At 46.7% G+C, this 27,984-nt stretch overlaps 2 protein-coding genes across 8 annotated transcripts; one reads left to right on the top strand and one right to left on the bottom strand.

Moving 5' to 3' along the window:
• The first annotated feature begins 1,168 nt into the window (after nucleotides 1–1,168).
• On the top strand, nucleotides 1,169–1,608 carry HEPN1 (hepatocellular carcinoma, down-regulated 1). The gene is made up of 2 exons (XM_032472318.1): nucleotides 1,169–1,286; nucleotides 1,451–1,608. Exons 1-2 carry the CDS (start codon nucleotides 1,169–1,171, stop codon nucleotides 1,606–1,608), a joined length of 276 nt encoding a protein of 91 aa, XP_032328209.1.
• A 1,083-nt stretch (nucleotides 1,609–2,691) lies between these two features.
• HEPACAM (hepatic and glial cell adhesion molecule) lies at nucleotides 2,692–27,909 on the bottom strand. Of its 7 annotated transcripts, XM_032472618.1 has the most exons (11): nucleotides 27,646–27,909; nucleotides 23,894–24,496; nucleotides 23,075–23,251; nucleotides 20,514–20,678; nucleotides 14,810–14,915; nucleotides 5,936–6,277; nucleotides 4,937–5,218; nucleotides 4,552–4,651; nucleotides 3,778–4,007; nucleotides 3,567–3,637; nucleotides 2,693–3,032 (listed from the first exon to the last, which is right to left on the bottom strand). In XM_032472618.1, exons 5-11 carry the CDS (start codon nucleotides 14,892–14,894, stop codon nucleotides 2,730–2,732), a joined length of 1,413 nt encoding a protein of 470 aa, XP_032328509.1. In that variant the 5' UTR covers nucleotides 14,895–14,915; nucleotides 20,514–20,678; nucleotides 23,075–23,251; nucleotides 23,894–24,496; nucleotides 27,646–27,909; the 3' UTR covers nucleotides 2,693–2,729. The 7 variants fall into 7 exon arrangements, with proteins under 7 accessions (XP_032328508.1, XP_032328511.1, XP_032328506.1 ...); XM_032472617.1 differs by lacking the exon at nucleotides 14,810–14,915 and having other exon boundaries at nucleotides 2,692–3,032; nucleotides 20,461–20,678; XM_032472620.1 differs by lacking the exon at nucleotides 14,810–14,915 and having other exon boundaries at nucleotides 2,692–3,032.
• Nucleotides 27,910–27,984: the final 75 nt, after the last annotated feature.

Genomic DNA, 27,984 nt, shown 5'->3' with positions numbered 1-27,984 from the left:
TTAATTTGTAGTCAGAGAATGGAGTCTGTATGATAACAACGCTCCAAAATACATTGAGCTTTACTTTATGCCCTAGTCAATATGCATATGGTCAATTTGGGGAGAATGTTTCATATATTCTTTGGAAAAATAAGTATTCTTTAATTGGCATAGACCTTTATATATTTTCAGAAATGACACTTGTATGTTAAACTATTAAAATCTTGCAATTCTTCACTATCTTTTTAAGTCTGCTTGACCAATTGGTAATTGAGAGAGAGATGCTGAGATCTTCCACTGCAAAAATAGATTAGTAAGTTTCTGTCTGTAACAGTATCAATTTTTACTTCAAATATTTTGAGGTTAATTCATTAGATATGCATAATTCAATTTTAGTTTTGTTTTTTGGTTAAAAAAATCTTTTAATATTATGTAGTTACCCTTGTAGTAGACACTACTGAGGCTCCATTTATAACTCTCCAGAATTTTCCTCTACACTGAAGGCTGTTTTCCATACTATATTGTAATAATTTGCTTACTTATCTGTCTTCCTGCATGAGACTGTCTCTTTGGTACAGAGAGAAAGGGGTTATGGTATAGCTACACTGTTTCCCCAGTGTCTAGCACAGAGCACGGTCCATGGTAGATTAAGACATGTTTGTTGAATAAATGAACATCTGAATGAAAAAACTGTATAAATGAGTGAGTATGTGAGTGATGATTTTGAAACTGACAACTTGGGATTTCCAAAAAGGGTGAAGGATGATGGAGGCAAATGAGAAGAAAAAAGAAAAGGGAAATAAATGGTATTTTTAGGCTGTTTGTTTTGTTCTCCTTGATTAAGTGGAATAAAGTGGTCATTTCATTTCATCAAAAGTTTATTGAGCATCCAGTATGTGCTAGGCACTCTGCTAGATGCCAGTAATACAAAGATGAAGGTCAAAAATCAAAACAAAGCAAAACAAAACCACTTCCTTACTTAACACCCCCCCCAACCCCATCCCCAATTTAAGGCAGATTTGGCTTAAGCCTGGGAAGCCGGCCCCTCAGAGATTCAGCACCAGGGTTTGGAGTACAATATATCCTCATCTCACCTTAATCTTTACCCTTGCCTCCAAAGGCTGAGTCGCAGGTACCCTTCTCCAAGTCCTTCCTGCATCTCCTACCTGCCTGAGCAACTTTCCCCTGCATGCATTATCTCCTTCTGGATGAGGCACCTGGGGAAGTTAGGGGAGCAGTTCTGGCTAAGGAAGAGGAGCTGCAAAGGCACACCTGCTCAGATGAACCTGGGGAACTGCGATGTCCAGGTAAGGGCAGAGGGGGCCAACTAGAAATGTTGTTGCCCTTGGGGCTGGGACAAAACTTTCCCTAGAGTGCAGTATGGATTGGTGGGGAACAGGGACCTTGAGAGTTTCTCTGCAGGATGGTGCAGAGTCATAGCTGGAGCTTAGGAATTGGGGAGGGGCTACAGATGCACTAGAGGCATCAAGGAAGAGAGGTCAGAACACACAGAGGGCCTCCTTCTCTTTCAGCTTTTTAATTGCCCTCTCTCCTTACACAGTAGATTATTGTCTTTCCTACAAACTGTTCAAGATGCGGTGGCATGGGCATGGCCTGGCTACACAATGAACCAACCTCTCCATCTTCTGATGGTTGTGTGATTAGGGAGTCTGCCCTTGCTCTGTCTCCTGGATTTGAGCATCTGGGAGCAGGGCAGGTGAGAGGCCAGAGGCCAAGGGTTAGATCATGTCTCCAAGACATGATGGGGAGCAATAAACCTCCTCCTCCCCCACCGTTTCTGGGGAGAGTCGAACTTTTATTCTCTTACACCTGGAGGAATCCCGACAAACTTTCTCGGGGATAATGATTGTTTAAAAGGCTTGTTTTGTACAAAGCCAGGGAGAAGACACAGGTTTGAGGGGTTAAAAGACAGTTCTTCACTTGATCTAGCTTTCTGGGCCTGGGGAGTGAGTGAGAAGCCCCTTCTCAATGGAATAGAGACAGAAAGAATGCTGGGTACGCCACTGAGGGAAGCTTTGGGAGGTGGCCAAGCGTGGGAGGCTTGAATCCTCTGCCCATGCAAGAAACCTCCGCCCCCTCCCCCGGTGGCGGGGTGGGGAGCGCAAAGGAATGTACTTGAGATCCTCCTTCCCAACTGTTAGGCACCCAGGTACCAGATGCCTGAGAAGGGTGCTCCAAGGCACTGCCTTCACAATGATTCCCTGTACACCCAGGAAAGGGCATCCGACCTCCTCTCAGTTTAGGACAGTTGTGCGTTTAGGGAAAGTGGCCTCTCTAATCTGGGCTTGCCAAAAAAGTGCCCCAGGAACCAGGAGTTCATTTGGAGGGAAGGGAGATGAGTGGGAAGCTTGAGAGCGCCCTAGGAAGGGCACAGGATAGTCAAGGGAGTTAGATTACTGATGTTAGTTTCCATAAGACCCTCGGGGAATTGGGCTGGAAATTTAATAATCTATATGGTCCTAAGAGGGCACAACCCATACCCCCTGAGAACACAGCCAGTGAACCGGGAGCAAATGCAACCCGATTTCACCATCAGACCTACTCTCCGCCGCCCCGCCGCGTCCCCAAATCTGCGCCTGTTCCTTTTTGTCCATGTGCCGAAACTTCGCGCCCGGCGGGGACCTCCCCTCGCCCCCCGCGGGCGGCGGCCCCGCTGCCCCGCCCTCCCCCGGCCGCCGGCCGCAGTGCGCAGGCGCCACCCCCCCCCCCCCCGGGCGTCCCGCGGCGGCTCAGGCGCTGATCTCCACCGCGCCGGCCTCGTCCTGCTCGCGGATCAGGTGCACGCCCGCAGTCCGCAGTGTGCGCGAGGCGCTGCGCGAGCGGCCGGGCGAGCTCGGGGCCCGGGGCGGCGACGTGTGCGTCCGGCCGGTGGCGGGGGAGCGCGCGGGGGAGCGCGGGTAGCGGCGGGCCGAGCGGATGGGCAGCCCCGGCGAGCGGCCCGGCACGGCGGGCGACACGGAGTAGCCGGGCGGGCCGGGCTCTGTCGCGCTCCGAGGCTCCGGGGCGGGGTTCTCCTCGGGCTCTGGGGAGTCCTGCAAGCACACGCCCGGGGGTCAGCGGACAGTCCTTCGGTCTGGGAACGCGCCTGGTGTTCCAGGGCGCTGGGAATACCGAGGTGGAGAGGACACAGTTCCCCCCACACTCCCATCTCCTGGAAGGCTGCAGACGTAGGTCTGGTTTTTCTTGCAAAACGGGACACCTAGCATGGTGCCTGGCAAATAATAGGTGCTCATTAAATGTTAAAATGCATTAACTTGAGTGCTTTGCCCACGTATTCTCCTCTTTCCACCTGCGTTGGACACCGTGGGACAGAGTTGGTTGTGGCATTGTGGGGAAATCACCTAGGTTTAAAGCCTAGGTCTGCCACTTATTTACTCGTTTGATCCTCGGCAAGTCATTTCACTTTTGTCAGCCTTATTTTCCTCACGTCTAAAGTGGAGCTGACACAAATATTTCCCATGGTTATTCTGAGTACTATGAAGGGGTATCTTTATAGTGTTCCTCCCTAGGACCAGAACGTGGTGGGGGCTGACTGAGTGTGGGGCACCCAGCCCTGAGCTGCTCACCTTGTCCTTCAGGATGTAGAGTGCCATGGGGTTCTTCCGCTCCTGCTCTCCACTTCGTGGGAGGGTGTCTGCTGCACGGAGCAAAGAGTGGGGTGGCTGGCCCAGGCACCGATCCCTTTCCACCAGCCAGCGCCTACACTTTGCTCCCCAGTGGCCTGGGAAGGTCCCGCCACAACCTCCACCAAAGGATCCGGAATACCCGGGGTCCTACCTTGGCAGCTCCTCTCCCTGCTCTGCAGTCTTCGTGCAGTTGGTGGAGGAAGGGGCCCTGCAGAGCTGGCTTCCTTGTGGCCCAGTTCTGCCTTTTCCCAGCAGCCCACTGATCTGAGTGAAGATGGGATGGGTGAGTGGGTGGCTGAGAGCTCACCTTCTGGTTTCAGGCGGTCATCATTCTGATCTATATATTCCAGCGAGTTTTGCTTCTCCAGCTTCCTCTTCTTCCTGCAAATCAATCCAGCACCCTGTGAATGGAGCTGCTGAGTGTGAGCAGGAGAAGTTCTGGGCGTGGGGACACAGAGGGGATATCATGGCCACACAAGAGGCCTTGTAACAGGAAGACAGGGTGGGTGCAGTGGGAATGAGACCAGACCAGAGCTTTGGAATGCGTCACAGCTAGGTGTGCACCCTGAGTCTGTCCCTAGCATTGTGACTGTGGGCAAGTCATTTAATCAACCTGAGTCTCAGGTCATTATCTGTGAACTGCAGATAATGACACTTAAAAGGTAGTGTGCTAACCACAAACACAGTACCTGGCTCACAAAAGGTGCCAATATTTTTTGTGAAACCATTATTAACTGTGCTGGGCTTGTCGGGGTTGTGAGCACATGATGTGACTCCATTAACAGCACATGCAATGGTGAAATGGACCTCCTGGAAAGGGGTGAGGGGAGGAAAAGCATTTAAAGAGACACAAGGAAGAACAGAGCTTGAGGTTGGGCTAGATTGAATGGTTAAGGTACACAGGGAATGGAACTTGGAGAGTTACCCAGACTTTTTGGAGGGTTTCCAGCAGGCACAGACTGTCACCAAGGTCACAAGGAGGAAGATGCCTCCTGTGGACAGGATGATGTAGAGGGAGCTTCTTCCTAGGGAGAAAGAGAGGCAGAGGTGGGAGAGACTTCAGAGTGGGCAATGGGTGTGGTGAGGAGAGGTTCCTGTGGCTGAAGGAAGAGGAGACCCAAGCAGCACAGCTGGCCAGTGGTGGACCTTGCCTGGAGTTCACTTTGCACCTGGTGCTGTCCTCTGTGGAGCGTTGTGCTCTCTGCCCCTCTCCCCCTCTGGTGGCATTCTATCTGGAACGTCCTCAGCCGCTCCCGGGCACCTGCCTCTAAGGGTTTTGAGTCCCCATGGAGAGCAACAGGGACACTCACTGTATACAGTGATCTTGACGGGCGGGCTGCGGCCCTGGCTGATGGGGTTCTCCACCACACAGCTGTACAGGTCATCGTCCTCCATGAGCACGCGGGTGATGGTGAGTACTTTTTGGTCCGGGGACAGGAGCATTCGTGAGTCATTGAGGAGAGGCTTACCATCCTTCAGCCAGGTGTAGCTGGCCTTGGTGCCATTCTCATGTGAGCAGTTCAGGGTGAAGCCCTCGCTGAGCTCCAGCACTGTGGTTGAAGCCACTGACACCTGTGGCCTCGAAATGGGCACTGAGCCCAGGAGAGAGGAGACTGTGAGCCATGGGCCAAAATGCATCTCCCTTCCCCTTCTCAGCTGCCTACCTTCCAGTTCAACCTGTGGTCTTCAGAGATCATCAGTCTAGTTCTTTGCCATCATCACCCATCCACCCATCCACCCACCCATCCATCTACCCATCCATCTAACCACTCCCTCATTTATTTACCAACTATTATTGGGCACCTTTTGAGCACACAGGGCACAATGCTGAACAAGAGAGCTGTGGTCCCTGCCTTCATGGACCTTCCTTTTCCTTCCCAGGTGCCTTTCCAAGATGTCTTAAACTGAGCCAGCCTAGAAGTTATTTTAGTTGAGCTAAGCTCAGGTCCAACTGGGTTCAAACACTGTCTCTATAACTCACTAGGTGCATGAACTTGGGCAAGTTATTCAACCTCTTTGTACCTCAGTTTCCTCACCTGTAAAATGGGAACAATAATATTAACTATCCCTAGATTATCATAAGCTTTAAATGAGTCAATATATGCAAGGCACTTACAGTAGTTTCTGGCATATGCTAAGCACTCTATACGTGTTAGTTGTGGCCTGTCAACCTCTAACGTCTAGTTGGCTCACTCTCAGCCCCCCAGTGGCTTCTGTGCTGGTTTTCCTGAGGTCTAGCTAGTGCACTGGGCAGATGCAGCCCCATCCTCTTCCCCAGTCCCGCCTCCTTCCCTGCCAGAGCACTTTACCATCCACAGTGAGGTTGATGGTTTTCTCCCCAGTGAAGGTGTCATCGGTGATGGAGATCTCGACCTCATAGGTGCCCTCGTCGGCCAGTTGCAGGTCGCTGAGAAGCAGGGAGCCGTTTTCGAAGAGGCGGATGCGGTCTCGATAGTCAGGCCGCAGGGTGCCAATGACCTCTGTGCCGATGGACTGAACCACGGTCACCGGCTTGTCCCGCTTCAGCTGCCACTTCACCACGGGCTTGTCACTGCTGGTGCTGCTGTACTGCACAGAGAGCAGGGCCGCCTTCCCCACCGTGCCGTGGATCAAGCGCACCGGGCTGGTGATGTTCACCCCCTCCAGGGGCTCTGTGAACAGAGAGGCCCGTGGGGAGAAGGCAGCATCAGGCCCTGGCTCCTTACTCCACTTCCATCTTTGAGTCCTCTGGTCTCTCCATGCCTCACCCTGCTGGGCCCTTTATGCCCTGCCAGTCCTTCCTTCTTACCCACTGGTGCCATCTCCCTCCCACTGTAGCTCTGGCCCTTCTGCTCCTCCATCATCCCTCACATCCATCCCATTGCCCTCAATCCTCCTTCTATCTGGACCTTTGCCTCTGGCGGTTTTCCCCATTGCCTCCCTCTTGAGGCAGATTCCAGCTAACCCACGCCCTGTGTGGTCCATTTATTTATCGAGTTCTTCCCATTCTGTGTCCTCAGAATATATCAATGAGCAAAATGGACAAACAGCTCTACCCCATGAAACTTAAAGGTCATTAGCCCTCAGGGTGAATTTGTCAGATTTTTCTCCTGGGCTGGACCTGGGGAGAGTGGGGGATGGAGAAAGTATGGAAATGTCGATTCACAAAGAAAAGAGTGTGTTACAAGACAGTGCCAACAGAAGGGAAGTTTAGGGGCCTGAAGACAACTGAACCACTCCAGTCACACCAAGCTCTCCCCTGTCCTTGCCCTGGCCACACATAGCATCTTACGAGGCCTGCCCAGGGCAAGACAGTCCCGCAACTGGGTAGATGGTTTTGGAAATTCACCCTAACTCCTGCCCAATTTGCATCCCTGTAGAAGAGGGTGTTGGGATGGGTCAAATGAAGAGTTTAGAATCAGAAGGCCTTGTAAAATTGGGCTCCACCAGTTACTGGCTGTGTGGATTTGGGCAAGTCACCTTTCCAGGCCTCATTCTTCTCTTTCACAAAATAAGAATGACAACGTTAGCAAGAGAAACTGCCTTTTAAAGTCCACAGTGCAAAAGCACAATGTGTACGTCACTTACTTGCACTGCACTGGAGAGAACACAGGGCGGAGCATCAGAGATTTGGGCCTTACTGTTGACTTAGGACCCAGGAGAAGTAGCTTATCTGTTTGAGGCACAGATTTCTCACAGGTAGATTGAATGGTAACCTAGAGGTCTCAACAGTTCGTTCCAGCTCTGAAATTCTGGGATTTTACCATCTTGGCCAGTGATGGCCCCATCCAGAGTCATATCTCACATATCAGAGATTTCTAAGGAGCTTTGGGCCCTGAGTAGATGCTGTTCGTTGGTGTCACTTGGCTTTGCAGAGGAATACAGCCACCTGAGGGATGAGATCTTCTAGAGAGGAGGTCAGTTGGGAACAGGGCTGAGTTTACTGAACAGGCACACACATGTCAGGTTCTCGGTCCCTCTACACTCCCAGCTGCTTCCTTTGACTGTCATTGCATCTGAAGTTCCCTGTCTCTTTTTTACCCCTATGTCCCGCTCTGCTACTGCTGCAGTGTAGACTTGGGGAAGCAGAGCTCTACCTTTCCAAACCCTATTCCTCCCTTTGTGCCTGGAGGACCCAGACCGAACCAGGAGGCAACGAAATGAAAAGGTTAGTTGTGGAGATCAAAGCAGATTTAATTTAACAAACATATCCAATCCATTTTTAGAACAACTGCTTTGCTAAGTAGTGAGTTCATCATCTTTGGAAGTGGTCAAGGAAAGGCCAATTGACTGTTCTTTCACTTCTCTGTGCTTCCATTTCCTTGTCTGTATAATGAGGTTGTGGGACAAGATGATCTCTAGGGGGCCTTCCCAACTGTGACATTCTGTGATTCATTACCTGCCGAGTGTGTTAGAATCATAAACTCTTAAGTGTGGAAGAGACTACTCTAATGATGAAGCCACCATATGCATAAATATTTTATGCTTGTTATTGAGAGGAGTCTTAACTGGGCGGAGGTAGAATGGACAAAAATCAACTATTTTCAAATATATTTTATTAAAGGTAAGTTTGTTCCCACAAAACTTTATATAAATAGGAAATGAAATTTAGTTCTAGCTCACATCTGATTTGGTAGAAGAGGTGGTGAGGACCAGCCTCATATCTTCGGGTGCTACTAGCCCTATGGTTCTGTGTATCAGACTGAAATCCGTTTGGCTATCTGATCCTTAAGGTTTCTCCAGCTCTTCGTTTCTGTGATTATTTGGATGAGATTTCTTCCCAGCATCTGCTAGGTCCCAGGCTTGTTTTGATTTGGAAACACAAATTTTCAAATTTCCCTGAATAGGCAAATAAGGTTTGGTAGGTGTGACTTGAGGTGGCCCTGGAAAAAAATCATTGATCTTTATTAAAGGCCAGGGTGGGAACATCCACCCCGCTTCCTCAGGACCCAGCCTGAAGCAGGGGTCCTGTCGGCACAGGAGAGTGATATATGCAGGGCCACCCTGAGGTTTAGCGACCACAAGCACCAAGGTTCTCATTTCCTCCTTCCAGGAGGCTGGACAGTGACAGTCTCAGCCCCAAGGAAAAGTGGAAGGAACTTCCCCCCTTTCTTCTCTCTTCTCTGGTCCCCTCTTGAGTTTCCATTGCATCCACTCTCTCCCATCCTGTACAAGGTACTAGTAGTGATTTTGTGATGTTTTTCCCCCTCAACTCTGCTCTTTCTACTGATTTAAACTCCTGGATAAAACCATTGGAGAAGCTACAGCACACAGGTTGCTCAGGTGGGCGCCTTCCTCGTTCCTGTGAACAGGGTGTGCCCACGAGTCATATGCCTCACGAGTCATATGCTCCAAGAGTCGCAGGGATGTTCTTCCGCGTGTTCAGAAGTGCGGGGAGCAGTAGTTCTCAGAAGCTGACAAAGAGAGTGTTTTGCTGAGCAAACACTGTTTCCCGAAACTCTAGCCAAAATTGGAGTTGGTTTTAAGTTCAGGGTTCCACAACTTTCAAGGGACACAGAGAACTGGGACAGGTGCCAAGGCAGGACACAGAAATAAGGAAATGGCTAAGGACTGCGATCCACAGTGGAAATAAAAGGGACTAGGACTACTCAGCCTTGAGAAACGATTGACTTAATCATCGTCCTCAAGTCTCTGAGGCATCATTAGGCAGAAAGTCTCTGCTCCCGCTGGAGGCTGACCAAGAGGAAATTGACCTCACAGCCAGATGTACGTATCAACCTAAATTGCCACACTCCATCAGGTAGGTGGCCCCTCGTCAAGTAGGAGTTCGACCTGCTGTGACGCCAAGGAATGTCAGGCTTTAAAGTGTAAGAATGTATCTGCCAATAGCCTTGGCGGTCCCTTAATAGCCCCTTCCTTTAAAGAAACCATCATCCACTCATTTTCATGTGCTCCTTTTTGCTTGGCAAAGTTTTCTTTGACCAGTATTTGCCTTAAATTTACCTTTTAATGTTTAAAAGTTTCAGTGAGACAGTGCCAGTTGTGTGTACGCCTAACCCACCCACACTAACCCCACGGACAGCAGTTATATCCCTTTTCATCTTGAAGGGCTTTTGTTTGTTTTGTTTGGATCTGTCTCTGCAAGGAAGTCCCTCCCTCCCTTTGGCCATCATAGATGACCTTATTTGGGCTTTCTTCAACTCCATTATTTCTTTTTTGAGGTGTGGTGACCAGAATTGCATACAATAAAATTGCACACAGCATGGTTTCCTAAAAGGAAAAAATATTGCCTTCTGCTTTTGGTTTTAAAATTTTCTTCTTAATGAATTAATAATAAAGGACATTAAATGCTCTGAGAAGACAACCCCCCTCCTCTGTCCCTGTTGCATAAGGGTGTCACTGGGAGGGTTATGGTGTTGTATCCTTATGCTATCACGTTGAGACCTACAAGAGTGTGAAATCATGTTAAGTGTCAATCACCCAGGAATAGAAGAGAAAACTAGGAAACAGAAATTGTAAAGAAGGCCCTTGGGATCCAGGAAGAGAGGGGTAGCTTTTTATCTACACTCAGAAGAGCTGTAGATGTTCAGTAATGTGTACCTAGCTAGTAGGTATTAAGATGGCACATAGACATTACCGTGTTTTTGATTGGAATAATCATTATTATTAAGCTGTAACTTCTTCCAAACCGACTTGTACATTTAAATACAATACCAGTCAAAATCCCACAAGGTTTGCTTTGTGATATTGGCACAGGGAGTGACAAGTAGATCAATGGACCGAAATAGAGAGTCCAAAAACAGACATATAGGATTGCTTGACTTATGACAAAAGTGATGCTGCAGTGAAGTGGAGAAAGACTTTTTTTTTTTTTTTTCAATAAATAATGCTGGGCTGTGTAGGAAAAAAATGAATCTTGACCCTTACCTCGCATCTCACACAAATAGCAATTTTAGGTGGATCGTAGATCTAAATGTGAAAGTTAAAACAATAATGTTTTAAGAAGAAAACATAGGAGGGCAGACAGACACAGATTTCTTGACAAAAGTAATACCCATAAAAGAAGAAAATGATACATGGGACACAATAAAACTAAGAGCTTCTGTTCGTCAAAAGACACCATTGAGAGAGTAAAAAGGCAAGCCGTCAGGTGGCAGATATTTGTAATATAGATATCCTATAAATGACTCACCTAAAACATATATTTTAAACTTCTACAAATTAGTACTTTTTTAAAAATCCAGAAAACTCAACAGAAAATGGGCAAAAGGCTTGGAACAGGTGCTTTACAAAAAATGACTTCTAAATGGCTAAAAAAAGATATGAAAAACACACAACTTATTAATAATAATGGGTGAAAATGCAGTTTTAAACCATAATTTGATACCACGTCATACCCACTAGGAAAGCTGAAATAAAAAAGAGAAGAGACAAATACTGGTGAAGATGTGGAGCACCTGGAACTCTCATGCACTGCTGGTGGGAACGTAGATTGATACAAGCACTTTTGAAAACTCTGGCCACGTCTACTATAGGTAACCACATACTTATAGCTCAGCAATTCTACTCCTGAGTATATCCCCCAAAGAAACGTGTGTATCTGTTCACCAAAAAACATCTACTAGAATGTTCGAACAACTCTTATTTGCAAAACTCCAAACTGTAAACAACCAAAGTGTCTATCAAAACTAAATAGATAAATAAATTGTGGTATATTCACACAAGGGAATAGAATACAGCACTGAGACCAAACGAGTTACAATTTCAACAACAACGTGAATGACTCTTACAAAATTTGGTGTTCTTACATAAAAGAATGCATACATATGATTCTGCTCTTATGAAGTTCAAAGATATGAAAATGAATCTATATTACAAGTTAGGACACCCCTGTAACCCTGGAGGGAAGGCAATAGTAACTTAAATAGTATGAGGGTGTCTCTAAGGTGCTGAAATGTTCTTTTTCTTGATCTCAAGGACTGATTAAATGAGTATGTTCACTTTTTAAAGCTTCATCAAACTGTATCCTTATGCTAAATGCACTTTCCTGTATGTAATTTTCAATTGTAATTTAAAAAAAAAAAGGCAGCAACTATAATGTGGAGGTGATCTTAGGGCTAAAAGGGTGGAACTCAGGCAAGGGACTTCTTCCTACTGGGTCCCGAGAGGATGGAACAGCTCTAGGATCCCAGAGAGGAAAATCTTGCGAATCAGATTATCTAGATTTATGGCATGGTTTTTTTATGTCTGTAAATTGTGTCCTAGACCCTAGAAAAGCCTTGCTTGAATGTCCCATGAAAAGGGCTGTGATGAATTTAGGAAAGCCCCATTAGTCCATATTAGGGACAGAGCACTAAAGACTGAGTGTTACTTGCCTGAGATTGCTGCCATACGGAGGAAAACAAGGGATTCAGGTAAACTTCTGGGAGCCAGGGCCACACGGTCCAGCACCACTTTTACTGCTAATCTTAAAACTACATTTCCCAGCCTCCCTTGCAGTTAGGTATGGCCGTATCACTAAATTCTAGCCATAAAACTAGTAAAAGTGGTGGGTACCTTCTTTTTTTTTTTTTTTTTTTTTTAAATCCTCTACCTAAAAGAAATGGAGATGGAGATAAATCTTAGGGGACCATTGAAAACACACGTCAAAGTTGACCAAGTCTAGATTTTGGATTTTGTCACAGAAGTTGATATTCTCTTAACATATTGAGGGTGGCAGAAGTTCCTTATAGAATCTCAACTCTATTGCTCTCGAGTCCACGGCAGCACCATGGCCTGACCCTGCTACCTACCTCTCATCTGTCATAGGTCATAACTGATATCTTATTGGCACAGTTTACATTTAGAATATTTTTGGTTATACTTATGAAGTTACATTTTCCCACATAGAAGATCCTTTGTCACCTTTTGTTTTGCCTAGTTGCACTGACTGCCAAGATCCTTCTGTAGTTTTTTTTCCTTACCACTTGATGACCTGAAAGAATTTAGGGACATCTCTGATGTGTATGTTTCATTGTGCACCTCCGTCTCCCAACTCACTATCTCCATACTGTCAGCTTTCATTTCCTCAACTCATTGTCATTTCCATGGAGACTGCTCTCACAGAGGCTAATGGTAACTAACCTCTTAATTACCATATCCAGTGGGTTCTTTCAGGTCCTTGTTATGTTGGGCCTTCTTGATACATTTGATGTGGCTTCTCCAAGAAACTCCCAACACCCCTGACTTTCTGAACACCGCAGTCTTCTAGTTCTCCCTGTCTCTCTGATTGTTCCTTCCTGGTCTTCTCAATGCGCTTTTGTTCTCTGCCATCCTCGGCAAGACTTGGGGTTGTTCAATGTTCCATTTTCACCTCCAAGGTGATATTCATTCCCATTGTTTTAAATCTCACCTATGGGCTGACTTCCAGACACCTCTTTCCAACCCTGACCTCAGGCCCCCTAGCTTCTGGCTATTTAACATTTTCCCACAAATGCCTCATAGGTATTTCAACCTCAATGTAGGCAACAGGAATTAACATATCCCCCAACCCTGCGCCATTTTTTATTGAAGGTTTCACACAGAAATCTTACCTCGTTCTCTGGGTCCCCTCACTTCCTATCAATCACTAGGTACTGACTTTCCCTCCAAATATTATCTCAACATCCCTCATTCTCTTTCTCTTTATTCTAATTCCAGCCCATGTCATTTCTCTCTTGAACTATTGCAACAGCTTTGTTACGGGTTGAATTGTGTCCCCTAAAATTCATATATTGAAGTCCTAGCCCCAGGAACCTCAGAATGTGGCCGTATTTGGCAATGAGGTCATTGCAGAGGTAGTAAGCTGAGATGAGGTCATACTGGCCTGGGGTGGGCCCCCTAATCTAAGATGACTGGTGTCTTATAAAAAGGAGGAATTTGGGTACAGACACAAGCACAGGAAGTACATCATGTGAAGATTAAAGTTAATGCTGCCACAGCCAAGGAGCTACCAGAGGCCAGCAGAGAGTCCTGGAGCAGATCCTTCCTGAGCATGTTCAGAGGTAGTACAGCCTTGATCCCTAACTTTTAGCCCCCAGAACTGTGAGACAATACATTTCTGTTGTTGAAGCCACCCGGTTTGTGGTTCTTCATTACAGCAGCCCTAGCAAATGGATACAGGCTTCCTTTCCCATCTTGTTTGTCTCCAGTTTCACCTCCAGTGCCTCCCTGCAGAGGGCGTGATCTGAGATACACGTCTGGCTCTGCCCATCACCAGTTTAAAAACCATTCAATGCCAACCCACCTCCCATTGTTTACAAATTATATTCCAGTTTCCTTAGCATAGTTAACAAGTCTCGCCTAATTCAATTCACTCTTTCCTCTCCAGCAACGTTGACTGAGGGGGCTGCTTCTAAGTGAGTCACATCATTTCAAGCTGTTGACCTTGGCCCATTTCCCATCTATAATGCTCACTCCCTCACCTATCTACTCTTTTCATCCTTTAAAATTTAGTGCAGACATTCCCAGCGAACCGCTCCTGATATTGCCCCACCCCCATCCTGCACCACCAGCACCGGCTTCCTGATGGAGTGGGTGTGATCCTCTTTGATACTGGGCACCCTCTGCATATCTGACTCATAGTAGTTTCTGCATTTTATTAAAATAATCGCTGCATCTCTCTGGAATAGTGTGCATGTGCGTGCGTGTGCATTTAAGCACATGTATTTAATATAAGATCATTTCTCCAAGGAGTTGATAGGGGGCGTACAGGAGGTGGGTGTTTATGGCGCGCGGTAGATTACAGATAGGTCGGTGTTACCATCCAAACCAGGAGGCTTATTATCTCCAAAACTTCTTTTTCTCCGTTGCAGTTTTACCATCAGAGAAGCCAGGGTTGAGGGGTTGGGGAGGCACAAAACCAAGATTTCCCCACCCCTCCCAGCCCCACCATAATCCCTCCTAAAGAATGCCGGACTGGCCTACGCCAACAAGACATCCCATAAGAAATGGCTCATTGCCCTCCATCTAATGTACTGAATGCCGTGGGAGCTCCAAGGTCATGCAGCCTTTTGGGGGAGGGGGCAGCAGCCGGGCAGGAGGCACACAGAGTGAAGAAATACATTCAACACTAATGCCGGAATTCACTGAGATGCTTCCCACGGTAGCTGAGCTTTCTCCCCTCCTCCCTCCCCAAAGGCACTCTGGCCCTCACCTCCCCCTCCTTCTCCTTTGAAAGCCCCGGGTCCCTTCTCCAGACCCTGCCTTACCCTCTGGTCTCCTACCTGTCTGGATCAGAAGCAGGTAGACAAAAGGAGCGAGGCGCAGGGCACCGAAGGCTCTGGACAGGGCTTCCCTTTCTCTCTTCATTTTGGGTGGCGTTCTCCAGCTCTGGTGCAGACAATTAGCATGATTTCTCCACTCTGGGCACGTCCCTTTGTACCACTCGGAGTTTCTCTGCCCGAACACAACCCTGCCAAGTTCCCTCTGAATACACAGAGCTCTGTGTGTTACTGGACTTGTTCTTTCCTCTCTTTCAGACCTGGCATTTTCTAGTTTCAAAGCTCTACACCCCGAGTTCGGAAGAGGCTATCTGCTTAGGAGATAACCTCCAGTGTGGGTTCCAGTCTGATGGGTCCCAGCAGCCCAGCAGTTCTTCGCCCGCCCGCGCTGAGCCCCGCTACCAGGGGGAGATGAGGATTTGGGTTCAATGAGCGACTAGGCTGGGACTAACTGGACCTTGCCTGTTCCAACTTATCCTGTCTCCACCCCACACTCCCTGTTCCTGCAAAGAAGGGTGTGTGCCAGGGACAGACCTCCAATAAGCTCCAAAAGGGAGGGAGAAGTTTTAAAAAGCTGGGGAATGAGACAGTCCAGAAACTGCTAAAGACGTGGAAAACCCCTGTCCCACCCCAAGGGAAGAAGATTGGAAACTGGCTTGAATTCTATTATTTTCATACCTGTCCCGGTCCCCTCTCTCCTATCATAGAATCATGTAGGTGCTGGGGACCTTTTCCCAGAAGCCACTATATTCATTCCCTGCCTCCAGCCAAAGTTCCAGAACAGGTCAGAGCAAAGATGAAGGTAATACCCTGGGAGCCAGCATCCTGGGGTTCTGTCACTTGCTACAGCCCAGCTGGTTCCTCAAGTCTTGAGGCTGCAATGAGGAGGAACGCCCCAGCTCTACTCTGACCCCATCATTACCACGTCCACCCCTTCTCATGAGGGTTGTCAATGGATGTCTGCATACTAACTGTGTGGTCTGGGGACAGGTACATAACCTTGTTAAGCCTCCGATTTCACATCTGTAAAATGGGGTAAACAGTAGCTTCCTTGTGGGAATGGTTGACAGGATTGATGAAGATTTAGTACAGTAGAGTGCCTAGGAAATTCTTTGTTAGAGAGATGACATTTGAAATTAAAAAAAAAAAAAAACCTTCTTCTTCTTCTTTTTCATTTCTTTAGGGAGCTTTATATCTTGGTGAGACCAAAGTGTCCATCTCCCCTTTTGGTTGTCTCTAATGCTGGTCTTAGAATTGTAAACGCAGTAGTTATCTCTCAAAGTATACTTTTTATATACTGGAGAAAGCCTGTGTAAGCCAGGTTTTTAGACCTGAAGACTCAGTGCACAGCCCATTTGAACAAAAGGATGGGAAGAAGAGGTGGGAAATGTTGGTTTTGAAGTTCACAGAGGAACTCCAAAAAATATTCTGACAAATTAGATTTTTTTTTCCCCTTTTGCATCTTTATGGTTATGGCTTTTCCCCTCACAGTTTCCAAGTCTTCTCCCTTGCGGTGGGACAGGGGTTTTCCATGTCTTCAAGGCACCTGTCTGCCTCTCGTAGAGTTAACGTTGTTTCAGCAGGTGTATAATGAAAAAGAGAGAGAAGCGTAATATTTAGCTTCTGATATCAAACAGTATTTTACAGTCAGTGGCAAGAAGAAAGGCTTGTAAGGAACAAAAGGGTATTTTCATTTCTTTCACCTGCTCATTTGATTTATCACGGAGCAGCCTGTGGACCAGATCATAGTGTTCGTCTATAGTACAGACAAACGGCCTCTTTGGCCTGTGATGGTTAGGCCTCGAGGCTTATCGTCAGAGATAAAAGGAGGACATGATGTTCAGGACATAGAAAGCCTGAAGTCTGCCTTTGTCATCCTGAAGGACTGTGGAAAGAGAACTGTGACAGAGGAGACATAGGCGCGCTCTAAGTTCTCCGCGTGCCCCCTCCCCTGCTCTAGGGATGAACTTGAGGCTCCTCATACCCACACAGAGTATGCAAATGCCCCAAAGTGCCCACACGCTCCCTTGAGGGGACCTTGAGGTGCTAGAGGGTAAAGAACTGCCAGAGGATGGGACAGGGAGCAAAGGGGCCACACACGGCCGTGGTGGGAGTCGGTGTGCAGCCCCTCAGACCAGGAGCAATCTAGACTCAGAGACCAGAGGGAATCCTGAGGTCACACAGGTCCCCAGACACTATCACCCCCTGTTGTCACAAGGACCCCCCCTAAGCCACACCACCCACACTCACCCCAGCCCTTCTCAGAGAGGAGCTGCGGTGGGGGAGGAAACTGGAGAGGCTGGTTGATCCAAGCAGAGACTGAGCTACTTTGAGAGAATAATCCGAGTGGTTGGGTTAGAATGCGTTTACCAAGATGCACCGACATTTGGTTTTCCTCTGCTGCCCTGAGGGGTGGGAGGCTCATGTGGGAGATCCCAGCAGCTGCAAAGGCACAAACTTACACTGTGCCTTTGCATGTCTGAATGGAGAAGGAGCAATTTTGCAATCCTGCTTCAAGTCTTTTTAGAAGCGTATATCATCTGCTTATGTGCTTTTCTCGTCTCAAAATCAGAGAGCTCTTCGACTGAAGGACAGTGTCTTACTGGTCTCTGAAGCCCTGCTGCCTAACACAGGGCGGGGCACGTAGTAGGTGCTCAACAGGCAGCTGCTGAATTGGAAGGGTGAGAACTTGCTGGGGGGCTTCTCGAGCAGCTGGGTTAGGGCAGCTGTGGGGAGGGTGGCTGGGCCAGAGGAGTGAGGGCAGTCACCAAATAGTGACTGAAGTTGACAGACTGTTGTGTGAGCACCTACGAGTCACCCTTTTGTGAATTCCCAGAAATAACTGGGACTCACTTTGAGGGGAGCCGCTGATCCAGCAGGCAAGTGGGTCACAGAGACAGAAGGCAACAGTCAAGCCAGCTTATTCTCACCCACCACCGATCTCTGCTGTCCTAGCTGAGCTCGTGTTAGCCTTCCATGTATTCTTTGGGATTTTCCCTGTGGGTGTGTCTGTCCCATATAATTGTTGATGATTCAGGCTGGATTTTTTTTTTGTAGGGATATCCTGATTATAAAAACTACATTTCTTTAGCTTCAAAAGTATGTTTATACTTGTCAGTCCGCATGTCCCACTTTGGGATCAGAAAACGTGGTTATTGTGGCCATCTCCTCATTAGCCTGGGAGACTCTCCAGGGCAGGAAGGCATGGACAGTATCTCTTCGTTCTTATGGGTCTCCTCTCAGGGTCAGCTCTGAGCTCTGCACTACGTGGCTATGAAACAGTGGTGCAGATGTCCTGCCTGACTGACGGCAGTAATGCCTTGGCTTAGCCGAGGCTCATACCCCTTCCTCCACTGAGCACTTCAGCAGGTGCATTTCCGAGGGTGCTGTCCTCTCCTGAGCAGCGTGGCCCCGTCCTCTCGGCCCTTCTGCTGCACACAGTTGCTTCAGGCCACTCTTGCTTGGCACCCGGGCAGGGGCTCTGGGATTCTGACTCCACACCCATGCACCCGTGCAGCCCTGGCCTCTGTGATGAGCACCCAGACCGCCAGACCGTGCCACTGCAGCTCAGAACGGAAACTCTCCTCCAACACACACACACACACACACACACACACACATGATATGTAAATAATACCAATTATAACAACTCTACCATTTGATTTAAGAATGTCCCCACCCACGGGCCTGTTCTTTGTCTCCAGGCTCCAGGAAGAATGCTCTGGCACTGATATACTAGAGAGAGGTTTGTCCTTGCTAATAACATAACATCAGTGGTGATTTTTATATTTAGCATTCTCCCCCTCCTTCCCTTCATTCACTTCCTCTTATTGAGTCATACCTGTCTCCTACAATCCACTACATTGTATTTAATCTGTAGTAGCAGAATGAAAAAGAAAAATGTTCCAACAAATGGTGCTCAAATTCCTCTTGCAAAGGGAATGGTCCTTAGGAAGAAAAGTATCTAGATATGCCACCTGGAGTGTGTTAAACACAAGGGACAAAAAAAATAGGCAATAGAAAACAGGAATTTGGGGATGGGGAAAGAGCAGAGAGAAGTGAAGAAGGGGAGAGGGGTTGAGGGAGGGAGAGGGATGGCGGGAAAGCTGAGGAAAATGGAAGAACAGCTTGCATTGGTACACTATGAAACCCCTTCTCCTCTGTCTTCTTCAAACACTCAGGAAGGCTTACTGTACACAACTGCAGTACCTGTGTGTGCGCTTCTAGCTGATAGAATACGGCAAAGGTGATAGGATGGCTACTCTCTTGATAAGATTATGTTATAAAAGACTCAGATTTAGCAGACCAGAGAGAGAGAGATGGTCCTGCTGGCTTAGAAGACGTAAACTGCCATTTGTAAAATGGCCACGTGGCAAGAAAATGCTGGTGGCCTCTAGGAGCCGAGAAGAACCCTTAACTAAGAGTCTGCAAGAAAATAGGAACCTGTCCTACGGTCACAAGGAACTGAATTCTTCCAATGACTACATGAGCTTGGAAGAGGACCCTGAGCCTCAGAAAGGAATGCAGGCCAGCTGACATCTTTTTTTTTTCTTTAACCGAGTTATAGTTGATTTATGTTGTGTTAGTTTCTGGTGTATACTAGCTGACATCTTAATTGAAGTCTGGTGAAACCTTGAGCAGGAAATGCAGCTAAGCTGTGCCTGCACTCTCAACCCACAGGAACTGTAAAAAAAAAAGTATGCTGTTCTAAGCTGCTAAATTTGTAGCAATTGTTATGTAGCATAGAAAACTAATACAGGTGTGTGTGTGTGTGCGCATGCGTGCACGCGTGTGTGTTTAAAACTAAGACAAAGGACTGAGTCCCAGGTCTGGATTAACATGGTGGGCAGGAGGACAGCAATATAAAACAGTGAAATGATCTCTGAACAGACTAATTCAGCTGAAGCAGGAGTTTGGGGTCAGAGATGGTCCTGAGTGCCTAAGGCTTATGGAAATTTGGAGAAATACTGGTATCTTAGTCTGGGCTCCCCTAGAGGCAGACCCTGAGACAAGAAGTTATATAGTTTATCTGAAAGGTGATCCCAGCAAAACCAGGTAATATATTGAGGGAATGAGACATGGAAGGGGAAGAAGCCCCTGAAGGTTGCATATCAAGCAAATTACTATGCTGGGCAGCCGAATGTAATCCTGTGGGAAATAATGAAGAATAAGCCACAGACTTATCCCACCCCCGGGGAAAGGGAGCTGGGATATTTATCCACCAACTGCCATCCCGTATAGGGAGGGGCTGCTTCTAAGGGGTAAGAAGTCAACCCCCCCACCGATTTCTGGTCTGACCCTCGTGGGGAGGCATCCATCCAAACCTCCTCTCCTCCTCTAACTGTTCTGTGTGTCTGTGTGTGTTTGTGCGTGTGTGAGCTGCTCCTCACAATACTCTGCCAGGCACTTTATATTTTTTCATTTAATTCTCCCAATACCTCCTTTCCAGTAGCTATTATAATCCAATTTTACAAACTAGAAACGCTAAACTTTCAAAAAGTTAGCAACCTGCTGAGGTCTTATAGTTACTAAGTGGCAGGACTTGGATTAGAAACCCAGGTTGGTCACCAGCAAAGCTGAGACTTCTGACCACCTCCCTGAGTCATCAGCAGGAAGTCCACCTCCTGGTCTAGCCTTTTACCCACAGCACCCACCCTCTGACGAAGCTCCGGGGTGTAAGGTGGACCTCTCTGCCCGCTCCTGGTACCTTCTCTCGTTGCTGAAGTTATTTTTGATTCTTTGTTCCATAAACCCATATGTGAATGGTGCCAGAGCCGTCCCTACCAGAAGTTCAGTTTGCCAGAATGGAGGGAGCGGGAGGACTCAGGAGGCCAACAGCAGCCAGAGAATTTGTAGAGCCGCAGTGCATTGCCTGGGAAACAAGGAATTTGTATGAGGCTTTGTGTTGAGAGGAGGCAGGGCCTTGCTGCTCCAGCAACCATCGAACAAGAGACAGATTAGCTAGTTCTCTTTGGAACAAAACAAGCTTTTTGTGGGCCTGGACAGTGAGGAATGGCCTTCCCCAATGACATTTTTTCTTTCCTTTTTCTTTTGAAATTTCCCCTAGGTAGCCCAACGCTGGCTTGCTTCTGAGATAGGGTCAAAAGGCTCCCCTGCCCTTCCAGGGACCTTCATCCTGAACGCTGGTTTTGCTGCCTGCAGATTTCTGTAAATGTGAGGAGTTGCTTGGAAGAAAAGTGTTCTGCAGAGACAGGATGTTTCAAAAAGGTGTGGGGTGTGGGGTTTTTTGGGAGGAATATGTGATCCTGGGGCAGCGTTGGGTATATTTCTGTAAGGCAGGGAGGAGGTGCTCCCAGGTCCAAACTGGAAAACTGAAAAACATCAAAGTGTTTTATGCTGAAAGTAAATATTTGATTTCTGAATAGAATTCCCACCCCCTCAGAAATTGAGAGGAACTCGGGCTTGTGTCCATGGTTGCTGAACGTGCCTTATTCAGCAACTCTCCAGAAAAACAGGGAGAAATTAATTGGCGTTCAAGTGTTGTTTTATTTTTGTTTTTTTGTATTTTGCTGACCTATTTACGAAGCAGCAAGGACATTCTAGAGAACATCTCTGGAGTTCTGTTCTTGCAGAACTTCGGTGCTCAAATAAAAACAGGTTGAAAAATCATAGGGAGCCACAAGTTACCCCTGACTCATGAAAGGTTTCATTGTTTCCCTCCTCCAAGATCCTTAGCCGGTGTCCTCCCACCAACCATGTCCGGAAAGGATTCACTCCCATCCTCTCTCTCCCACCCTCCTCCCAAAGAGGGAGGCACAGAAATGGAAATCAGCTGGCCAGCACCGAATAATTGCCTACTGTGTGAAGAGCACTCCATGTTCCAGGCTTTGGTAAGAGGAGTGGGATGTGGGAAAGGTGGCACATTCAAAAGTAACAGAAAACACAACCCTTGCCTCGGTGCTTCAGGATAGTTGGGAAAGCTGCGTCTAAACCTATAAGTAATACGGTTGATGATATATTTGCACTGCCCTGGACAAACTGTCTTTTAGAATATTGTCTTATTTAATCTTCTAACAACTCTGTACGGTAAGATCCACCACCCCCTGCTCCAAGGAGGAACATGAAGCTCAGAGAGGTTAAGTAACCTGCTCAAAGTCACACAGTTCATAAGTCAACATAGTGCAGACTCAGCCTGTGCTTCTTGGTCTAGTTCACATACTACATTCCTGAAAGAGGTTGCCTTCAGTCAGGCTCAAAAGTAAAAAGCAGGTAGAAAAAAGGAAGCTCTGAGACAAGATATACGGCCAGGAAGGATAAGGCAGGCAATGGGAACTTAAAAAAACAAAACTAAATCAGTAACGGAATGGGTCTCCAGTGGTGAGTCTGAGGACACTAAGAAGATGGATTTGGGCTACATGGGATTCAGCAGAGATACGGTTTCTTAAAATGAGGCCTTCAGCCAAGTTCATAGGGAAGGTGGCCGTGAAGACAGGCCAAAATGTTCAACCCTAGTTGCAGTTCTTTCAGGGGCCAGCTCTGTCTCGCTAATAGATCCTCACTAGAGTTAGCCCTCTGGGATTCTGCATCTGGTTTGTTGCCCAGCAAGCTAAGGAATGTGATTTGTCATGATTTTTTTGGTTGTAAATGACAAAAGTTCAACTTGAACTGTTTGAAGGCAAAAAGGAGGAATTTCTTGCATCACGTAACCAAATTTTGAAGGGAGCCAGAATAATTGGAAATGAGATACGCAAAAGCCACGGTGGTTACCAGTTGACTCTCTTGCTTATGTCTTGGTGTCAGCTTCATTCTCACAAACCTTCTTACACTTTTTTGAGGAGGGGGTGCCAGTCTGTCTAGGGTATCAATGGTGCCCAATATAACTTCTGTATCTGTGCTGGCAAGAACAGTAGCTGTTAGCCACATGGGGCCAGTAGGACCAAGGAAATGAATTATACATTTTATCTAGTTTTAATTAATTTAAATTTCAATAGCTATGTGTAGCTAGTGGCTAACATATTGGACAGGGCGGCTTGTCTTCCAGGTCATCCAGGGAGGAGAATTTTGATGATAGTAGTTTAAAAAAAATCTTGGTAGAGGACTATATTTAGCCTGGCATAGGTCACGTATGCAGCTCTGGATTAATCACGATATCCAAGAGAACGGAATACTATCCCAGGCCCACCACGTGCCTAACCATGTGTAGACAAATCACCCTTCTAGAGGTAGGAGATGACTTCTGAAAAAAAAAAAAAATTAGCAAGCAGTCATTGAAAAACTATTACATATCATGCATTTCATATACATTACCTTAATTTTCACAAAAAATCCTTAGAGGTTAATTGCTCCCTCACGTAGAGGATGAAGAAACAAAGACCCAGATTATGTGATTTGATCATAGACAGTAAATTTCAGAGCCAGAGTATAAATCCTCGTTTGTTTCCAAAATCTTTGTTTGTTGCACTGTAATCTGCTGTCCCTAGAGATCTGGGATAGAAAATGAGACTATTAATAGTGGAGAATTATAACAATCATAGAAGAACACACAAAACGAATGACCTGGTTTTCTCCAAAGAGTTACTTTGACTGCCTGCTACTTATTCTATAAAACATTTTTGAAATTGCTTTTAGAGAATGCAAAGGAGGCTCTAAAAGTATCTTTTCAATTATCTCTAATGATTGCAATTTTTATATTTTTGTACATTTTCTAAAAAAGTCAAAAGTATAGTGAATAATACAGGTAACAATTTATAGATAGATAAAATCACTTTGGCCCAAACTAGCTTTGTGTTAAGGTAAAGTCTCTTATCTTAGTGAAACTTCTTTGGCTTTGAAGAACAGCTACCCAGAAAAGTTACCATCAGGAGAGGCATGTCTCATGCATTTAGAATTGGAGCACTCAAACACCGAGGCAGCTCCTGGAACCAATTTTTGTAGGTAGCCCTGAATCTTTCTGCTTATCTGTTCCATTCTCCTAGCTTTATCAATGGCCTCCCTCTACTCTGCTCACCCCAGGGCTCTCAATGTTACAAACAATGTAAAACCTAATGCAAATTGGCGTTCACAATAAAGAATTTTATTGGCTGGCGTATTTAGAAAGTCTAGAGGTGGGGTAACCTTCAGAGTTACCTTAATCCGGAGGCTCAAAAGTGTCAACAGAGGATGGGAAGGACTTTAAATTGTGGTTAGACCATCTCTGTGAAATGTTGCTTCTCTCTTTGATGGAAAAGAAAGACTAATGATAAGGATTATCTGTGGATTTTTACACTGGGAGTTACACGGCCTGATAGTTGTCAGTTCCTCGGTCCTTGGGTCCGAAATACACTCAGGGTCGTAGCTGGGTACTCCAGGAAGCAGACTCTGCAGAGGAGTTTCGAGTTCAGAATGTTATCAGGGAATGTGCTGTAGACTGACACTTGTGGACGGAAGGAGGAGCAGGCAGAGGGAGCAGTTGAGCTGCGATGCAGGCTGGACAGCCTCTGTCAAGCCCACAGGGAGCTCTGAAGCTGAAGTGATGGCTCATGGGAGTTGTTCCAGAAACAGCAAGGTCCTTCCATCCACGCCCATCAGTCTCAGGATGCTGCTGCTCCTCAGAGGGAAGGCGAGGCCACTCTCTGAAGCTGAGGCCGTTGCTGAAGGAGCTGACATCTGGAAGGACTACCACACTCTCAAAAGCTGGGCCAACAAGTCCTTCCTTGAAGAGGTTCTGGGAAGTCCATTCCTGTGTCCATCCTGGATGAGAAGGACAATGAGCCTCCCACGTTAATTTTTTTTAAAATACCCACCAAGAGAAAGGAGAAAAGACTTCTGCATCCATGGTAAAATTACAGCATTTTTTGCAAAGATCAGTACAGCAGATGCTGTCGAGACAACCAGGCTTAACTAGAACAATCTGTTATTGGTACCATTTACAATGAAATGCTAAGCAAGGAGAAACTTGGTCTGCACAGGCAAGCAGAAGGACCCTCACTGATTATTCCAGTGAGAAAGGCTATTTTGAGAGGTAGATAAGGAGGAGGAAGATCAAAGAGGACTTCCAGGAAATAGCCCAGAACATTAGTTAGCCCTGGGAAATCCTGCTCAAATTTGGGGAAGAGAGTGGTTGTGGGTACGACCCAGTTGCCTGATGTTGGGTTCCCAACATACACATCCCGTGAGAGTGGGAACAGGCAGGTTTCCCACTTCCAGGGAGGTTCTCCTTAGGATAGGCCCTTAGGACTAACAGGTGACCAACCGCGTTTTCTAATTTGTTACAAGTGTGGGTCAGTCAATAACAAACAGAATAGTGATGACCAAATAGTCAATCTCTGAGCTCTGCGTGGCGCGGACTGCTGCCAAGGGCCCAGTGACTCAGGGCTTTGTGCAGCGATGGCCAGGGATCCCCCCGCTACACACATCAGACATTATCCAGCTCCGATGAGGAGTGCTCTGGAGCAGGGCTTCAAGTCTCTGGAGCCAGCAATAGCCATTCTTCCTCCCTCAAACCTCCAACATCTCTCCCTCTATTTTAATAATCGATGAACTTGCTTTCTTTTTGTATTAGTTTTCTCTTTCTTTGTAACAAATTACCCCCAAATTTAGCATCTTAAAACAACAAATATTATCTTACACAGTTTCTGGCTGGGTAGTCTGGCTCAGGGTTTCTTAAGAGATAGCAGTCAAGTTGTTGGCTAAGACTACAGTCTCTGAAGACTGGATTGAGGCTAGAAGATCCGCTTTCAAGATCATTCACCAGCCTGCTGGCAGGAGCCTTCAGTTCTTTGCCAAGTGGGCCTTTTTATATGGCTGCTCATGACATAAACGGCTTTCCCCAGAGCAGGTGATCTGAGAGACAGTGAGAATGAGACTACGTGGTGGGGAGAGAGAGAGAGAGAGAGAGAGAGAGAGGGAGGGAGAGAGAGAGGGAGTGGGGGAGAGAGGAAGGATACAGTATGTTTTATAACCTAATTTCTGAAGTGGCATAGCATCCCTTCTCTATTGGTCACACAGAGCACCTCTGGTACAGTGTGAAAGGGGACTACACAAAGGCGTGAATACCAGGAGGTGGGGATCATTAGAGGCCACCTTATAGGCTGGCTACAATACTGTTTTACAGAGAAAACAGAGCAATCAGAAGAGAACTTCCACAAGATCCCACCACCATCTCACCCAATTACCAGTATTCTATTTTCACTACTGTTGTTATAATGAAGTGTCCCTCCTGCTGTCTAAGGCCAGTGCCTCCAACCGTTCACTCGATCTCACTCTCTCTTGTTCACTAGATCCTGTTCCTTCCTGCCCGCAGACACAAAATTTCTCCCATCTCTTTCCTGCATTGTCATTGTTCTCTTGTTTACTGGATAATTCCCATCAACAAAACACGTGCTGTGATATTAAAGAACCCTCCTATGGTCCTCTCTCTCCTTTCAGCTACCCATTTCTCTGTGTCCCTTTACAATAAAATTCATAATAAGAGTTTTCTAAAATTGCTGTCTCCAATTCCTCCTCCCCTCCTTTTAAGTCTACCCCATCAGGCTTTTGCTCTCAAACTACTTCAGAAACAATGCTCTTATAAAAGTTGTCTATGACCTATGTATTTTTAAATCCAGTAGTCAGTTCTGAGTCCTCATCTTATTTGACCTATCAGCAGAATTTAACACAGATGGCCTGTCTCCTTCAATGAATCATTTTCTTCATTTGGCTTTCAAGGTATCACACACTCCTTTTCTTCCTTAGCTTACTGTCTGATCCTTCCCAATCTCTCTGCACTCCCCTCTTCTTCTTCCCAGCCTCTTTAATGTTGAAAAAAACCCCATGGCTCAGTCCTTGGACCTCTCTTCTTATCTGTCTATAATTTCAGGAATTTTCCTGATTCTTCTCTCCTTTGTCCGTGTCCTCTCTCGTGCGCACATGCACACACACACACACACACACACTCACTCACTCCCTCCACATCCAACCTTCAACAGGTCCTGAAAATCCCGCCTCCCAAATATATCCAGAGTCCAACTACTTCTTATCATCTCTACCACTACTTTTCTGATACAAGACATCATAATCTCCTATTGGGATTATTGGAATAGCTTCCTAATTGGTCTACCTGCTTTTACCCTTGCCCCATTCAGTCTATTCTCAGTGCAGCATCCAGAGTGATTAAAAAAAAATTAAGTCACATTATGGCATTCCTTTGCTCAAAACCCTCCAGTGGCTCCCCATCTCAAAGTCTTTCAGTGGTTTATAATGCTCCATGTGATTGTTCACCCTCTAACCTGACCTATTCTGACCTCCTATCTCAACACTCTGCTCCTTTTAACTCTGCACCAGTCACACCAGCCTCCTTGCTGTTTCTCAGCCAGGCAGACACCCTGGAGTGACTGTACTTGATGTTCCCTCCACCTGAAACAATCAGAAAATTACAGTAGCTTGTTCCATTATCACAGAAATTTGCATTGGAGTCTTTGCTCCAAAGTACCTCAGTGAAGCCTTCTCTGTTCATCCTATCTAAAATTTCCTCTCTCCTACCCCCAATACACTTTTTATCTTTCTCTGCTTTTACTCTACAACTCTCATCAGCATCAGACACATTTATTTACTTATTCATGAGTCTATCTGGTTATTTCTCATTGTGTTGTAAATTCCATGAACAAGGGGGTCTGCTTTGTTCACTGCTATATATTTCCAGTGCTTAGTATACAAAAAGCTCTCAATTATAATATATATGAACGAACAAATGGGTATTTATTTCACAGTGATAATGAAGCATCCCAAGATTATAGCAGACTTTGGAGCAGAAAGGTAGACCACTCACGAGGCTTTTATGTTTACATATAAGAATACGTATGAAACAGCATGGAAACGTAAGGAGGTGTACAAGGGATCAGTATGATTTACTGCTGGCTTACTTCGTTCCTCAAGAAAGCCCTGCAGGCCCGCTTTATTCCATCCTTCTCCGGTGCTTCCCTCAATTGGGCCCTTGCCTCGCCCAGTCAATCAGCTCTTCAGCTCAACTTACTCCTTTTCCTAAAGGATGTTGGACGTCCTCAACGCTGGAGCAGTCGGGGCACTGCCAGCGGGCCACACACGGGCTCGTGGGTTACGCCCCGCGCCCCGACCCCGTTCCTCGCGCGCTCACGAGCACCACCCCCTCGGCAAGACAGAGCGGAAGTGACGACACTCCGGCCCCCGAAACCCCGCCCATCTCGCCTTCCCAGTCCCCGGGAGGTGACGCAAGCCCGGAAGGG

Source organism: Camelus ferus, chromosome 33 (genome assembly GCF_009834535.1).
Source record: "Camelus ferus isolate YT-003-E chromosome 33, BCGSAC_Cfer_1.0, whole genome shotgun sequence".
NCBI lineage: Eukaryota > Metazoa > Chordata > Mammalia > Artiodactyla > Camelidae > Camelus > Camelus ferus.
The sequence above is the reverse complement of the archived record's forward strand: the minus strand, read 5'-3'. Positions and strand labels throughout refer to the sequence as shown.

Bases quoted from the DNA above. Each gene is read 5' to 3' on its own strand.
- HEPN1 (XM_032472318.1), top strand. From the start codon at position 1,169: ATGCATTATCTCCTTCTGGATGAGGCACCTGGGGAAGTTAGGGGAGCA. The intron at 1,287-1,450 runs GTAAGGGCAGAG...GAGGGGCTACAG, and splicing joins TGGGGAACTGCGATGTCCAG to ATGCACTAGAGGCATCAAGG.
- HEPACAM (XM_032472617.1), bottom strand. From the start codon at position 20,554: ATGGAACAAAGAATCAAAAATAACTTCAGCAACGAGAGAAGGTACCAG. The intron at 6,278-20,460 runs GTGGGTGCTGTG...CTCTGTTCACAG, and splicing joins CCCCGGAGCTTCGTCAGAGG to AGCCCCTGGAGGGGGTGAAC. The intron at 4,652-4,936 runs GTGAGTGTCCCT...CTTTCTCCCTAG, and splicing joins CGTCAAGATCACTGTATACA to GAAGAAGCTCCCTCTACATC.